The sequence below is a fragment of the Salmo salar genome, chromosome 11 (assembly GCF_965601325.2).
Source record: "Salmo salar chromosome 11, fSalSal1, whole genome shotgun sequence".
In the NCBI taxonomy this organism is placed as follows: Eukaryota; Metazoa; Chordata; class Actinopteri; order Salmoniformes; family Salmonidae; genus Salmo; species Salmo salar.
Genome location: NC_138301.1, coordinates 118780267 through 118794262, shown reverse-complemented (window position 1 = coordinate 118794262; position 13996 = coordinate 118780267). Strand labels below are relative to the sequence as shown.

Sequence of the window (13996 nt, the reverse complement as noted above, 5' to 3'; positions counted from 1 at the left end):
CACGTTTGATACCTTAAACTTCTTAGGGATCAAATCCCGTTAACGGGATCGATTTGACAACATCCGGTGAAATGGCAGAGCGCCAAATTCAAATTAAATTATTAGAAATATTTAACTTTCATACAATCACAAGTGCAATACACCAAATTACAGCCTAACTTCTTGTTAATCTAGCCACCATTTCAGATTTCAAAAAGGCTTTACGGCGAAAGCAAACCATGCTATTATCTGAGGACAGCAAACCATCAAAAAACACAGACAATCATATTTCATCCCGCCAGGCGTGACACAAAACTCAGAAATAACAATATAATTCATGCCTTACCTTTGACAAGCTTCTTCTGTTGGCACTCCAATATGTCCCATAAACATCACAAATGGTCCTTTTGTTAGATTAATTCCAGCGTTATGTATCCAAAATGTCCATTTATTTGGCGCATTTGAGCCAGAAAAACACCAGTTCCAACTCGCGCAACATGACTACAAAATATCTATTAAGTTACCTGTAATCTTTGTCCAAACATTTCAAACAACTTTCCTAATACAACTTTAGGTATTTTTTAACGTAAATAATTGATCAAATTTAAGACAGGATAAACTGTGTTCAATACAGGACGAAAACAAAGTGGAGCGAGCCTTCAGGTCGTGCGCCTCAAACAAACAGTACACTTCACTCGACCCTCGTTCTGAACTGCACTACTTCTTCATTTCTCAAAGGAAAAACATCAACCAATTTCTAAAGACTGTTGACATCCAGTGAAAGCGATAGGAACTGCAAGCAAGTGCCTTATGAATCTAGATCCCCATAGAAAACCCATTGAAAAGAGAGTGACCTCAACAACAACAAAAAATCCTGGATGGTTTGTCCTCGAGGTTTCGCCTGCCACATAAGTTATGTTAAACTCACAGACATCATTCAAACACTGTTAGAAACTTCAGAGTGTTTTCTATCCACATCTACTAATAATATGCATATCCTAGCTTCTGGGCCTGAGTAGCAGGCAGTTTATTTTGGGCTTGCTTTTCATCCGGACGTGAAAATACCGCCCCCTAGCCTATAGAGGTTAACATTGTTTACTTGTCCTAGCCACGATTGATCCCTTAACATTGTTTACTTGTCTTAGCCACGTTTGATACCTTAACATTGTTTACTTGTCTTAGCCACGTTTGATACCTTAACATTGTTTACTTGTCTTACCCATGTTTGATCCCTTAACATGGTTAAGTTGTCTAAGCCTTGTTTGATACCTTAAATCAAATCAAATCAAATGTATTTATATAGCCCTTCGTACATCAGCTGATATCTCAAAGTGCTGTACAGAAACCCAGCCTAAAACCCCAAACAGCAAGCAATGCATGTGAAAGAAGCACGGTGGCTAGGAAAAACTCCCTAGGAAAAACTCCCTAGAAAGGCCAAAAACCTAGGAAGAAACCTAGAGAGGAACCAGGCTATGAGGGGTAGCCAGTCCTCTTCTGGCTGTGCCGGGTGGATATTATAACAGAACATGGTCAAGATGTTAAAATGTTCATAAATGACCAGCATGGTGAAATAATAATAATCATAGTAGTTGTTGAGGTGCAACAAGCACGTCCGGTGAACAGGTCAGGGTTCCATAGCCGCAGGCAGAACAGTTGAAACTGGAGCAGCAGCACGGCCAGGTGGACTGGGGACAGCAAGGAGTCATCATGCCAGGTAGTCCTGAGGCATGGTACTAGGGCTCAGGTCCTCCGAGAAAAAGAAAGAAAGAGAGAAAGAGAGAATTAGAGAGAGCATATTTAAATTCACACAGGACACCGGATAAGACAAGAGAAATACTCCAGATGTAACAGACTGACCCTAGCCCCCCGACACATAAACTACTGCAGCATAAATACTGGAGGCGAGCGGGGGTCAGAAGACACTGTGGCCCCATCCGATGATACCCCCGGACAGGGCCAAACAGGCAGGATATAACCCCACCCACTTTGCCAAAGCACAGCCCCCACACCACTGGAGGGATGTCTCCAACCACCAACTTACCGTCCTAAGACAAGGCCGAGTATAGCCCACAAAGATCTCCGCCACGGCACAACCCAAGGGGGGGGGGGCGCCAACCCAGACAGGAAGACCACGTCAGTGACTCAACCCACTCAAGTGACGCACCCCTCCCATGGACGGCATGGAAGAACACCAGTAAGCCAGTGACTCAGCCCCTGTAATAGGGTTAGAGGCAGAGAATCCCAGTGGAGAGAGAGGGGAACCGGCAAGGCAGAGACAACTTAACATGGTTAAGTTGTCTTAGCCACGTTGGATCCCTTAACATTGTTTAGGTTTCTTAGCTGCCTTTGATACCTTAACATGGTTTACTTGTCTTAGCTGCCTTTGATACCTTAACATGGTTAAGTTGTCCTAGCCACGTTTGATATCTTAACATGGTTACAGTTGTATTAACAATATTATCTACTTTATTTGTATAACCCCATTCTATATTTCTTCTTTATTTTATTACCTTTTATTTATTATATTGCTGCAATACTCTCTCCTGTCCACTGTTATTGTACTTTTGTTTTGCTATTTACATTTTATTCTTGTCTATCTTAATTGTATATTTGTGTAGAAACATATTGTGTCTTTATCTTTCTACCTTTATTGTTTGATAAAAACATTTGTAAGAAATGTGTTGTATAAATACAGTTTGATTGATACAAAGTGAAAGTGTGGCTAGCTCAGTGTTGGGATGGGAATGGATCGGCCGAGATAGAACTTACCGTTTGTCAGACAGCACTGACAGGTGAAAGGGTGTAACTTTAAATTACATTTTTTTTAGGGTGTCGGATCAGTGAGTTCCAGGGTCAACACCCTTCTAGGGGGGTCAATGGGCATGCCCACCCTATGGAGATTAAAACATGTTTTTGCTGTGAAATACAATTATCTGAGGTCCCTTAGTCAAGCAGTGAATTTCAAACACAGATTCAACAACATACACCAGGAGGTCTTCCCAATTCCTTGCAAAGAAGGGTACGTATTGGTAGATGGGTAAAAAAAACGGAATATCCTATGAAGAATGGTGAAGTTATTAATTACACTGGATGGTGTATCAAATCACAGAGGCACCACAATGATACAGGTCTCCTTCCTAACTCAGTTGCCAGAAAGAAAGGAAACCACTCAAGGATTTCACCATGAGACAAACAGTTTAAAACAAGACACTAAACTATTATTGCAAAACATGTGGCCAAGCAATTAACTTCAGGATAAAAAAAAAAGAAACAGAATGGAACTAAGCGCATGCAAAATCCTAGAGAAACACCTGTTTCAGTCTGCTTTCCAACAAACACTGGGATATTATTTCACCTTTTAGCAGGACAATAACCTTAAACACAAGACCAAATCTACACTTGAGTGGGCTTACTAAGAAGACAGTGAATGTTCCTGAGTGGCAGAGTTACTTGAAAATCTATGGCAAGTCCTGAAGAAGGTTGTCTGGCAAGGATCAACAAACAATTTGTCAGAGCTTAAAGAGTTTTGAAAAGAATGATAGGTAAATGTTGCACAATAGAGGTGTGGAAAGAGACTTCCCCAGTAAGACTCACAGCTGTAATTGCTGCCGAAGGTGCTTCTATAGTTGGTGGGAATACTTATGTAAAACTTCCTGTCAATTGAATTGTGCACAGAGTTTCTACATAGAGATGCAAATCTGTTGATGATTTCACACCATTTAAATTAAGTTACCTAATTTCAGAAATGATGGTGGTATTCTTAATTTCACATACATTTTAACTAACCCTCTCCCGCATCTCAAAATAATTAACAATCTCTGACTAACACTCTTCCCAGTCCTAATAGTGATTATCTTTGTTCCAGATATCCCCTTAATTGATGGTGTGGAAGAGGCAGACAATGAGAGAGACCATAGTACAGACTCGGACGGTGAGTACAAAGCATAGATGTACAAGAGCAAACTTACAAAAAAATGTGAGTATGAAATTATATGAGACATACAGTACCCACAGTCAATGTTAGATTGGGTTAAATATTATACAACCGTGTTTGATCCCTTAACGATTCAGTTGTCTTTGCCATGTTTGATCCTTTAATAATGGTTTACTTGTCTTAGCCACGTTTGATCCCTTAACTTCTTTTGGCTGGGTGGCAGTATTGAGTAGCTTGGATGAAGAAGGTGCCCAGAGTAAACTGCCTGCTACTCAGGCCCAGAAGCGAAGATATGCATATTATTAGTAGATTTGGATAGAAAACACTCTGAAGTTTCTAAAACTGTTTGAATGATGTCTGTGAGTATAACAGAACTCATATGGTAGGCAACAACCTGAGACAAAATCCAACCAGGAAGTGGGAAATCTGAGGTTTGTAGTTTTTCAATTCTTGACCTATCCAATATACAGTGTCTGTGGGGTCATATTGCTCTTCCTAATGCTTCCACTAGATGTCAACTGTCTTTAGAACCTTGTTTGAGACTTCTACTGTGAAGTGGAGGGGAATAAGAGCTGATTGTATCAGGTGTCTACCAGATGGGCATGAGCTTCAGCCATGCGCGCGCCTGTGAGAGGTAGCTGAGTTCCATTGCATTTCTAAAGACAAAGGAATTCTCCGGTTGAAGTCTTATTGAAGATTTATGATAAAAACATCCTAAAGATTGATTCTATACATCGTTTGACATTTCTATGAACTGTAATGGAATTTTTTGAGTTTTCGTCTGGCCTGCGCGTCGTGAATTTGGATTTGTGAACTGAAGACGCGAACAAAAAGGAGGTATTTGGACAAAGGTTGGACTTTATCGAACAAAACAAACATTTATTGTGGAACTGGGATTCCTGGGAGTGCATTGTGATGAAGATCATCAAAGGTAAGTGAATATTTCTAATGTTATTTCTGACTTCTGTTGACTCCAACATGGCGGATATATTTTTGGCTTGTTTTTGTGTCTGAGCGCCGTACTCAGATTATTGCATGGTGTGCTTTTTCGGTAAAGCTTTTTTGAAATCTGACACAGCGGTTGCATTAAGGAGAAGTTTATCTAAAGTTCCTTGCATAACACTTGTATTTTCATCAACATTTATGATAAGTATTTCTGTAAATTGATGTGGCTCTCTGCAAAATCACCGGAGGATTTGGAGGCAAAACATTACTGAACATAACGCGCCAATGTAAAATGAGATTTTTGGATATAAATATGAACTTTATCGAACAAAACATGCATGTATTGTGTAACATGAAGTCCTATGAGTGTCATCTGATGAAGATCATCAAAGGTTAGTGATTAATGTTCTCTATTTCGGCTTTTTTTGACTCCTCTCTTTGGCTGGAAAAATGGCTGTGTTTTTTTGTGACTAGGCGCTGATCTAACATAATCGTTTGGTGTGCTTTCGCTGTAAAGCCTTTTTGAAATCGGACACTGTGGTTGGATTAACGAGAATTTTATCTTTAAAATGGTGTAAAATACTTGTATGGTTGAGGAATTTTAATTATGAGATTTCTGTTGTTTGAATTTGGCGCTCTGCACTTTCACTGGCTGCTGTCATATCGAATCCGTTAACGGGATTTCAGCCGTAAGAAGTTTTAACATTGTTTACTTGTCTTAGCCACGTTTAATACCTTGACAATGTTTACTTGTCTTAGCCACATTTGATACCTTAACATTGTTTACTTGTCTTAGCCACGTTTGATACCTTAAACTTCTTAGGGATCAAATCCCGTTAACGGGATCGATTTGACAACATCCGGTGAAATGGCAGAGCGCCAAATTCAAATTAAATTATTAGAAATATTTAACTTTCATACAATCACAAGTGCAATACACCAAATTACAGCCTAACTTCTTGTTAATCTAGCCACCATTTCAGATTTCAAAAAGGCTTTACGGCGAAAGCAAACCATGCTATTATCTGAGGACAGCAAACCATCAAAAAACACAGACAATCATATTTCATCCCGCCAGGCGTGACACAAAACTCAGAAATAACAATATAATTCATGCCTTACCTTTGACAAGCTTCTTCTGTTGGCACTCCAATATGTCCCATAAACATCACAAATGGTCCTTTTGTTAGATTAATTCCATCGTTATGTATCCAAAATGTCCATTTATTTGGCGCATTTGAGCCAGAAAAACACCAGTTCCAACTCGCGCAACATGACTACAAAATATCTATTAAGTTACCTGTAATCTTTGTCCAAACATTTCAAACAACTTTCCTAATACAACTTTAGGTATTTTTTAACGTAAATAATTGATCAAATTTAAGACAGGATAAACTGTGTTCAATACAGGACGAAAACAAAGTGGAGCGAGCCTTCAGGTCGTGCGCCTCAAACAAACAGTACACTTCACTCGACCCTCGTTCTGAACTGCACTACTTCTTCATTTCTCAAAGGAAAAACATCAACCAATTTCTAAAGACTGTTGACATCCAGTGAAAGCGATAGGAACTGCAAGCAAGTGCCTTATGAATCTAGATCCCCATAGAAAACCCATTGAAAAGAGAGTGACCTCAACAACAACAAAAAATCCTGGATGGTTTGTCCTCGAGGTTTCGCCTGCCACATAAGTTATGTTAAACTCACAGACATCATTCAAACACTGTTAGAAACTTCAGAGTGTTTTCTATCCACATCTACTAATAATATGCATATCCTAGCTTCTGGGCCTGAGTAGCAGGCAGTTTATTTTGGGCTTGCTTTTCATCCGGACGTGAAAATACCGCCCCCTAGCCTATAGAGGTTAACATTGTTTACTTGTCCTAGCCACGATTGATCCCTTAACATTGTTTACTTGTCTTAGCCACGTTTGATACCTTAACATTGTTTACTTGTCTTAGCCACGTTTGATACCTTAACATTGTTTACTTGTCTTACCCATGTTTGATCCCTTAACATGGTTAAGTTGTCTAAGCCTTGTTTGATACCTTAAATCAAATCAAATCAAATGTATTTATATAGCCCTTCGTACATCAGCTGATATCTCAAAGTGCTGTACAGAAACCCAGCCTAAAACCCCAAACAGCATGCAATGCATGTGAAAGAAGCACGGTGGCTAGGAAAAACTCCCTAGGAAAAACTCCCTAGAAAGGCCAAAAACCTAGGAAGAAACCTAGAGAGGAACCAGGCTATGAGGGGTAGCCAGTCCTCTTCTGGCTGTGCCGGGTGGATATTATAACAGAACATGGTCAAGATGTTAAAATGTTCATAAATGACCAGCATGGTGAAATAATAATAATCATAGTAGTTGTTGAGGTGCAACAAGCACGTCCGGTGAACAGGTCAGGGTTCCATAGCCGCAGGCAGAACAGTTGAAACTGGAGCAGCAGCACGGCCAGGTGGACTGGGGACAGCAAGGAGTCATCATGCCAGGTAGTCCTGAGGCATGGTACTAGGGCTCAGGTCCTCCGAGAAAAAGAAAGAAAGAGAGAAAGAGAGAATTAGAGAGAGCATATTTAAATTCACACAGGACACCGGATAAGACAAGAGAAATACTCCAGATGTAACAGACTGACCCTAGCCCCCCGACACATAAACTACTGCAGCATAAATACTGGAGGGATCAGAAGACACTGTGGCCCCATCCGATGATACCCCCGGACAGGGCCAAACAGGCAGGATATAACCCCACCCACTTTGCCAAAGCACAGCCCCCACACCACTGGAGGGATGTCTCCAACCACCAATTTACCGTCCTAAGACAAGGCCGAGTATAGCCCACAAAGATCTCCGCCACGGCACAACCCAAGGGGGGGGGGGGGGCGCCAACCCAGACAGGAAGACCACGTCAGTGACTCAACCCACTCAAGTGACGCACCCCTCCCATGGACGGCATGGAAGAACACCAGTAAGCCAGTGACTCAGCCCCTGTAATAGGGTTAGAGGCAGAGAATCCCAGTGGAGAGAGAGGGGAACCGGCAAGGCAGAGACAACTTAACATGGTTAAGTTGTCTTAGCCACGTTGGATCCCTTAACATTGTTTAGGTTTCTTAGCTGCCTTTGATACCTTAACATGGTTTACTTGTCTTAGCTGTCTTTGATACCTTAACATGGTTAAGTTGTCCTAGCCACGTTTGATATCTTAACATGGTTACAGTTGTATTAACAATATTATCTACTTTATTTGTATAACCCCATTCTATATTTCTTCTTTATTTTATTACCTTTTATTTATTATATTGCTGCAATACTCTCTCCTGTCCACTGTTATTGTACTTTTGTTTTGCTATTTACATTTTATTCTTGTCTATCTTAATTGTATATTTGTGTAGAAACATATTGTGTCTTTATCTTTCTACCTTTATTGTTTGATAAAAACATTTGTAAGAAATGTGTTGTATAAATACAGTTTGATTGATACAAAGTGAAAGTGTGGCTAGCTCAGTGTTGGGATGGGAATGGATCGGCCGAGATAGAACTTACCGTTTGTCAGACAGCACTGACAGGTGAAAGGGTGTAACTTTAAATTACATTTTTTTTAGGGTGTCGGATCAATGAGTTCCAGGGTCAACACCCTTCTAGGGGGGTCAATGGGCATGCCCACCCTATGGAGATTAAAACATGTTTTTGCTGTGAAATACAATTATCTGAGGTCCCTTAGTCAAGCAGTGAATTTCAAACACAGATTCAACAACATACACCAGGAGGTCTTCCCAATTCCTTGCAAAGAAGGGTACGTATTGGTAGATGGGTAAAAAAAACGGAATATCCTATGAAGAATGGTGAAGTTATTAATTACACTGGATGGTGTATCAAATCACAGAGGCACCACAATGATACAGGTCTCCTTCCTAACTCAGTTGCCAGAAAGAAAGGAAACCACTCAAGGATTTCACCATGAGACAAACAGTTTAAAACAAGACACTAAACTATTATTGCAAAACATGTGGCCAAGCAATTAACTTCAGGATAAAAAAAAAGAAACAGAATGGAACTAAGCACATGCAAAATCCTAGAGAAACACCTGTTTCAGTCTGCTTTCCAACAAATCAAATCAAATTTATTTTTATATAGCCCTTCGTACATCAGCTGATATCTCAAAGTGCTGTACAGAAACCCAGCCTAAAACCCCAAACAGCAAGCAAAGCATGTGAAAGAAGCACGGTGGCTAGGAAAAACTCCCTAGGAAAAACTCCCTAGAAAGGCCAAAAACCTAGGAAGAAACCTAGAGAGGAACCAGGCTATGAGGGGTAGCCAGTCCTCTTCTGGCTGTGCAGGGTGGATATTATAACAGAACATGGTCAAGATGTTAAAATGTTAAAATGTTCATAAATGACCAGCATGGTCAGATAATAATAATCATAGTAGTTGTCGAGGGTGCAACAAGCACGTCCGGTGAACAGGTCAGGGTTCCATAGCCGCAGGCAGAACAGTTGAAACTGGAGCAGCAGCACGGCCAGGTGGACTGGGGACAGCAAGGAGTCATCATACCAGGTAGTCCTGAGGCATGGTCCTAGGGCTCAGGTCCTCTGAGAGAAAGACAGAAAGAGAGAATTAGAGAGAGCATATTTAAATTCACACAGGACACCGGATAAGACAAGAGAAATACTCCAGATGTAACAGACTGACCCTAGCCCCCCGACACATAAACTACTGCAGCATAAATACGGGAGGCTGAGACAGGAGGGATCAGAAGACACTGTGGCCCCATCCGATGATACCCCCGGACAGGGCCAAACAGGCAGGATATAACCCCACCCACTTTGCCAAAGCACAGCAAGGGCGGTTCGTTGCTCCAGCCTTTCCGTTCACCTTCACACTCCTGGGCCAGACTATACTTAATCATAGGACCTACTGAAGAGATAAGTCTTCAGTAAAGACTTAAAGGTTGAGACTGAGTCTGCGTCTCTCACATTGGTAGGCAGACCATTCCATAAAAATGGAGCTCTATAGGAGAAAGCCCTACCTCCAGCCGTTTGCTTAGAAATTCTAGGGACAATTAGGAGGCCTGCGTCTTGTGACCGTAGCGTACGTGTAGGTATGTACGGCAGGACCAAATCGGAAAGATAGGTAGGAGCAAGCCCATGTAATGCTTTGTAGGTTAGCAGTAAAATCTTGAAATCAGCCCTTGCCTTAACAGGAAGCCAGTGTAGGGAGGCTAGCACTGGAGTAATATGATACAATTTTTTGGTTCTAGTCAGGATTCTAGCAGCCGTATTTAGCACTAACTGAAGTTTATTTAGTGCTTTATCCGGGTAGCCGGAAAGTAGAGCATTGCAGTAGTCAAGCCTAGAAGTAACAAAAGCATGGATTAATTTTTCTGCATCATTTTTGGACAGAAAGTTTCTGATTTTTGCAATGTTACGTAGATGGAAAAAAGCTGTCCTTGAAACAGTCTTGATATGTTCTTCAAAAGAGAGATCAGGGTCCAGAGTAACGCCGAGGTCCTTCACAGTTTTATTTGAGACGACTGTACAACCATCCAGATTAATTGTCAGATTCAACAGAAGATCTCTTTGTTTCTTGGGACCTAGAACAAGCATCTCTGTTTTGTCCGAGTTTAAAAGTAGAAAGTTTGCAGCCATCCACTTCTTTATGTCTGAAACACAGGCTTCTAGCGAGGGCAATTTTGGGGCTTCACCATGTTTCATTGAAATGTACAGCTGTGTGTCGTCCGCATAGCAGTGAAATTTAACATTATGTTTTCGAATGACATCCCCAAGAGGTAAAATATATAGTGAAAACAATAGTGGTCCTAAAACAGAACCTTGAGGAACACCGAAATGTACAATTGATTTGTCAGTGGACAAACCATTCACAGAGACAAACTGATATCTTTCCGACAGATAAGATCTAAACCAGGCCAGAACTTGTCCATGTAGACCAATTTGGGTTTCCAATCTCTCCAAAAGAATGTGGTGATTGATGGTATCAAAAGCAGCACTAAGATCTAGGAGCACGAGGACAGTTGCAGAGCCTCTGTCTGACGTCATTAAAAGGTAATTTACCACCTTCACAAGTGCAGTCTCAGTGCTATGATGGGGTCTAAAACCAGACTGAAGCGTTTCGTATACATTGTTTGTCTTCAGGAAGGCAGTGAGTTGCTGTGCAACAGCTTTTTCTAAAATTTTTGAGAGGAATGGAAGATTCGATATAGGCCGATAGTTTTTTATAATTTCTGGATCAAGATTCGGCTTTTTCAAGAGAGGCTTTATTACTGCCACTTTTAGTGAGCTTGGTACACATCCGGTGGATAGAGAGCCGTTTATTATGTTCAACATAGGAGGGCCAAGCACAGGAAGCAGCTCTTTCAGTAGTTTAGTTGGAATAGGGTCCAGTATGCAGCTTGAGGGTTTGGAGGCCATGATTATTTTCATCATTGTGTCAAGAGATATAGTACTAAAACACTTTAGTATCTCCCTTGATCCTAGGTCCTGGCAGAGTTGTGTAGACTCAGGACAATGGAGCTTTGGAGGAATACCCAGATTTAAAGAGGAGTCTGTAATTTGCTTTCTAATGATCATGATCTTTTCCTCAAAGAAGTTCATAAATTTATTACTGCTGAAGTAAAAGCCATCCTCCATTTGCGAAGGCTGCTTTTTAGTTAGCTTTGCGACAGTATCAAAAAGACATTTCGGATTGTTCTTATTTTCCTCAATTAAGTTGGAAAAATAGGATGATCGAGCAGCAGTGAGGGCTCTTCGATACTGCACGGTACTGTCTTTCCAAGCTAGTCGGAAGACTTCCAGTTTGGTGTGGCGCCATTTCCGTTCCAATTTTCTGGAAGCTTGCTTCAGAGCTCGTGTATTTTCTGTATACCAGGGAGCTAGTTTCTTATGACAGATGTTTTTAGTTTTTAGGGGTGCAACTGCATCTAGGGTATTGCGCAAGGTTAAATTGAGTTCCTCGGTTAGGTGGTTAACTGATTTTTGTCCTCTGACGTCCTTGGGTAGGCAGAGGCAGTCTGGAAGGGCATCAAGGAATCTTTGGGTTGTCGGAGAATTTATAGCACGACTTTTAATGCTCCTTGGTTGGGGTCTGAGCAGATTATTTTTTGGCAATTGCAAACGAAATAAAATGGTGGTCCGATAGTCCAGGATTATGAGGAAAAACATTAAGATCCACAACATTTATTCCATGGGACAAAACTAGGTCCAGAGTATGACTGTGGCAGTGAGTAGGTCCAGAGACATGTTGGACAAAACCCACTGAGTCGATGATGGCTCCGAAAGCCTTTTGGAGTGGGTCTGTGGACTTTTCCATGTGAATGTTAAAGTCACCAAAAATTTGAATATTATCTGCTATGACTACAAGATCCGATAGGAATTCAGGGAACTCAGTGAGGAACACTGCATATGGCCCAGGAGGCCTGTAAACAGTAGCTATAAAAAGTGAGTGAGTAGGCTGCATAGATTTCATGACTAGAAGCTCAAAAGACGAAAACGTCATTGTTTTTTTTTGTAAATTGAAATTTGCTATCGTAAATGTTAGCAACACCTCCGCCTTTGCCGGATGCACGGGGGGTATGGTCACTAGTGTAACCAGAGGGTGAGGCCTCATTTAACACAGTAAATTCATCAGGCTTAAGCCATGTTTCAGTCAGGCCAATCACATCAAGATTATTATCAGTGATTAGTTCATTGACTATAACTGCCTTGGAAGTGAGGGATCTAACATTAAGTAACCCAATTTTGAGATGTGCGGTATCACAATCTCTTTCAATAATGGCAGGAATGGAGGAGGTCTTTATACTAGTGAGATTGCTAAAGCGAACACCGCCATTTTTAATTTTGCCCAACCTAGATCGAGGCACAGACATGGTCTCAATGGGGAAAGCTGAGCTGACTACGCTGACTGTGCTAGTGGCAGACTCCACTAAGCTGGCAGGCTGGCTAACAGCCTGCTGCCTGGCCTGCACCCTATTTCATTGTGGAGCTAGAGGAGTGAGAGCCCTGTCTATGTTCGTAGATAAGATGAGAGCACCCCTCCAGCTAGGATGGAGTCCGTCACTCCTCAACAGGCCAGGCTTGGTCCTGTTTGTGGGTGAGTCCCAGAAAGAGGGCCAATTATCTACAAATTCTATCTTTTGGGAGGGGCAGAAAACAGTTTTCAACCAGCGATTGAGTTGTGAGACTCTGCTGTAGAGCTCATCACTCCCCCTAACTGGGAGGGGGCCAGAGACAATTAATCGATGCCGACACATCTTTCTAGCTGATTTACACGCTGAAGCTATGTTGCGCTTGGTGACCTCTGACTGTTTCATCCTAACATCATTGGTGCCGACGTGGATAACAATATCTCTATACTCTCTACACTCGCCAGTTTTAGCTTTAGCCAGCACCGTCTTTAGATTAGCCTTAACGTCGGTAGCCCTGCCCCCTGGTAAACAGTGTATGATCGCTGGATGATTAGTTTTTAGTCTAATACTGCGGGTAATGGAGTCGCCAATGACTAGGGTTTTCAATTTGTCAGAGCTAATGGTGGGAGCCATCGGCGTCTCAGACCCCACAACGGGAGGAGTAGAGACCAGAGAAGTCTCGGCCTCCGACTCCGACTCGCTTAATGGGGAGAACCGGTTGAAAGTTTCTGTCGGCTGAATAAGCGACACCGGTTGAGCATTCCTACAGCATTTCCCTCCAGAAGCCATGAGAAAGTTGTCCGGCTGCGGGGACCGTGCGAGGGGGTTTATACTAACGTTACTATCTGTACTTACTGGTGGCACAGACGCTGTTTCATCCTTTCCTACACTGAAATTACCCTTGCCTAACGATTGCGTCTGAAGATGGGCTTGCAGCACAGCTATCCTTGCCGTAAGGCGATCGTTCTCCTGTATATTATAAGTACAACGACTGCAATTAGAAGGCATCATGTTAATGTTACTTAGCTTCGGCTGTTTGAAGTCCTGACGAATCATGTCCAGATAAAACCTCCGGGGTGAAAAAAGTTTAATGAAAAAAGTTGAGTGAGGGAAAAAGTAAAAATATACGGTGATGAAAAAGTAAAAAACCGTCAGGTAGCAAAGTAAGATCGGCAACAAAACGCACAGCAGCGTAAACAAGTCTGCAAGTTGTGACCGGAAAC

The 13996-nt window shown here is 41.7% G+C and overlaps 1 protein-coding gene across 6 annotated transcripts in view; it reads left to right on the top strand.

The window, feature by feature from the left end:
* LOC106563869 (uncharacterized) overlaps window positions 1-13996 on the top strand; it is an 83667-nt gene that overhangs the window by 25689 nt on the left and 43982 nt on the right. For all 6 annotated transcript variants that reach the window (XM_045690230.2, XM_082958325.1, XM_082958326.1 and 3 more), the window contains one exon: window positions 3845-3910. In XM_045690230.2, coding sequence (XP_045546186.2) covers window positions 3845-3910 — 66 coding nt within the window. The remainder of the gene's footprint in view (window positions 1-3844; window positions 3911-13996) is intronic.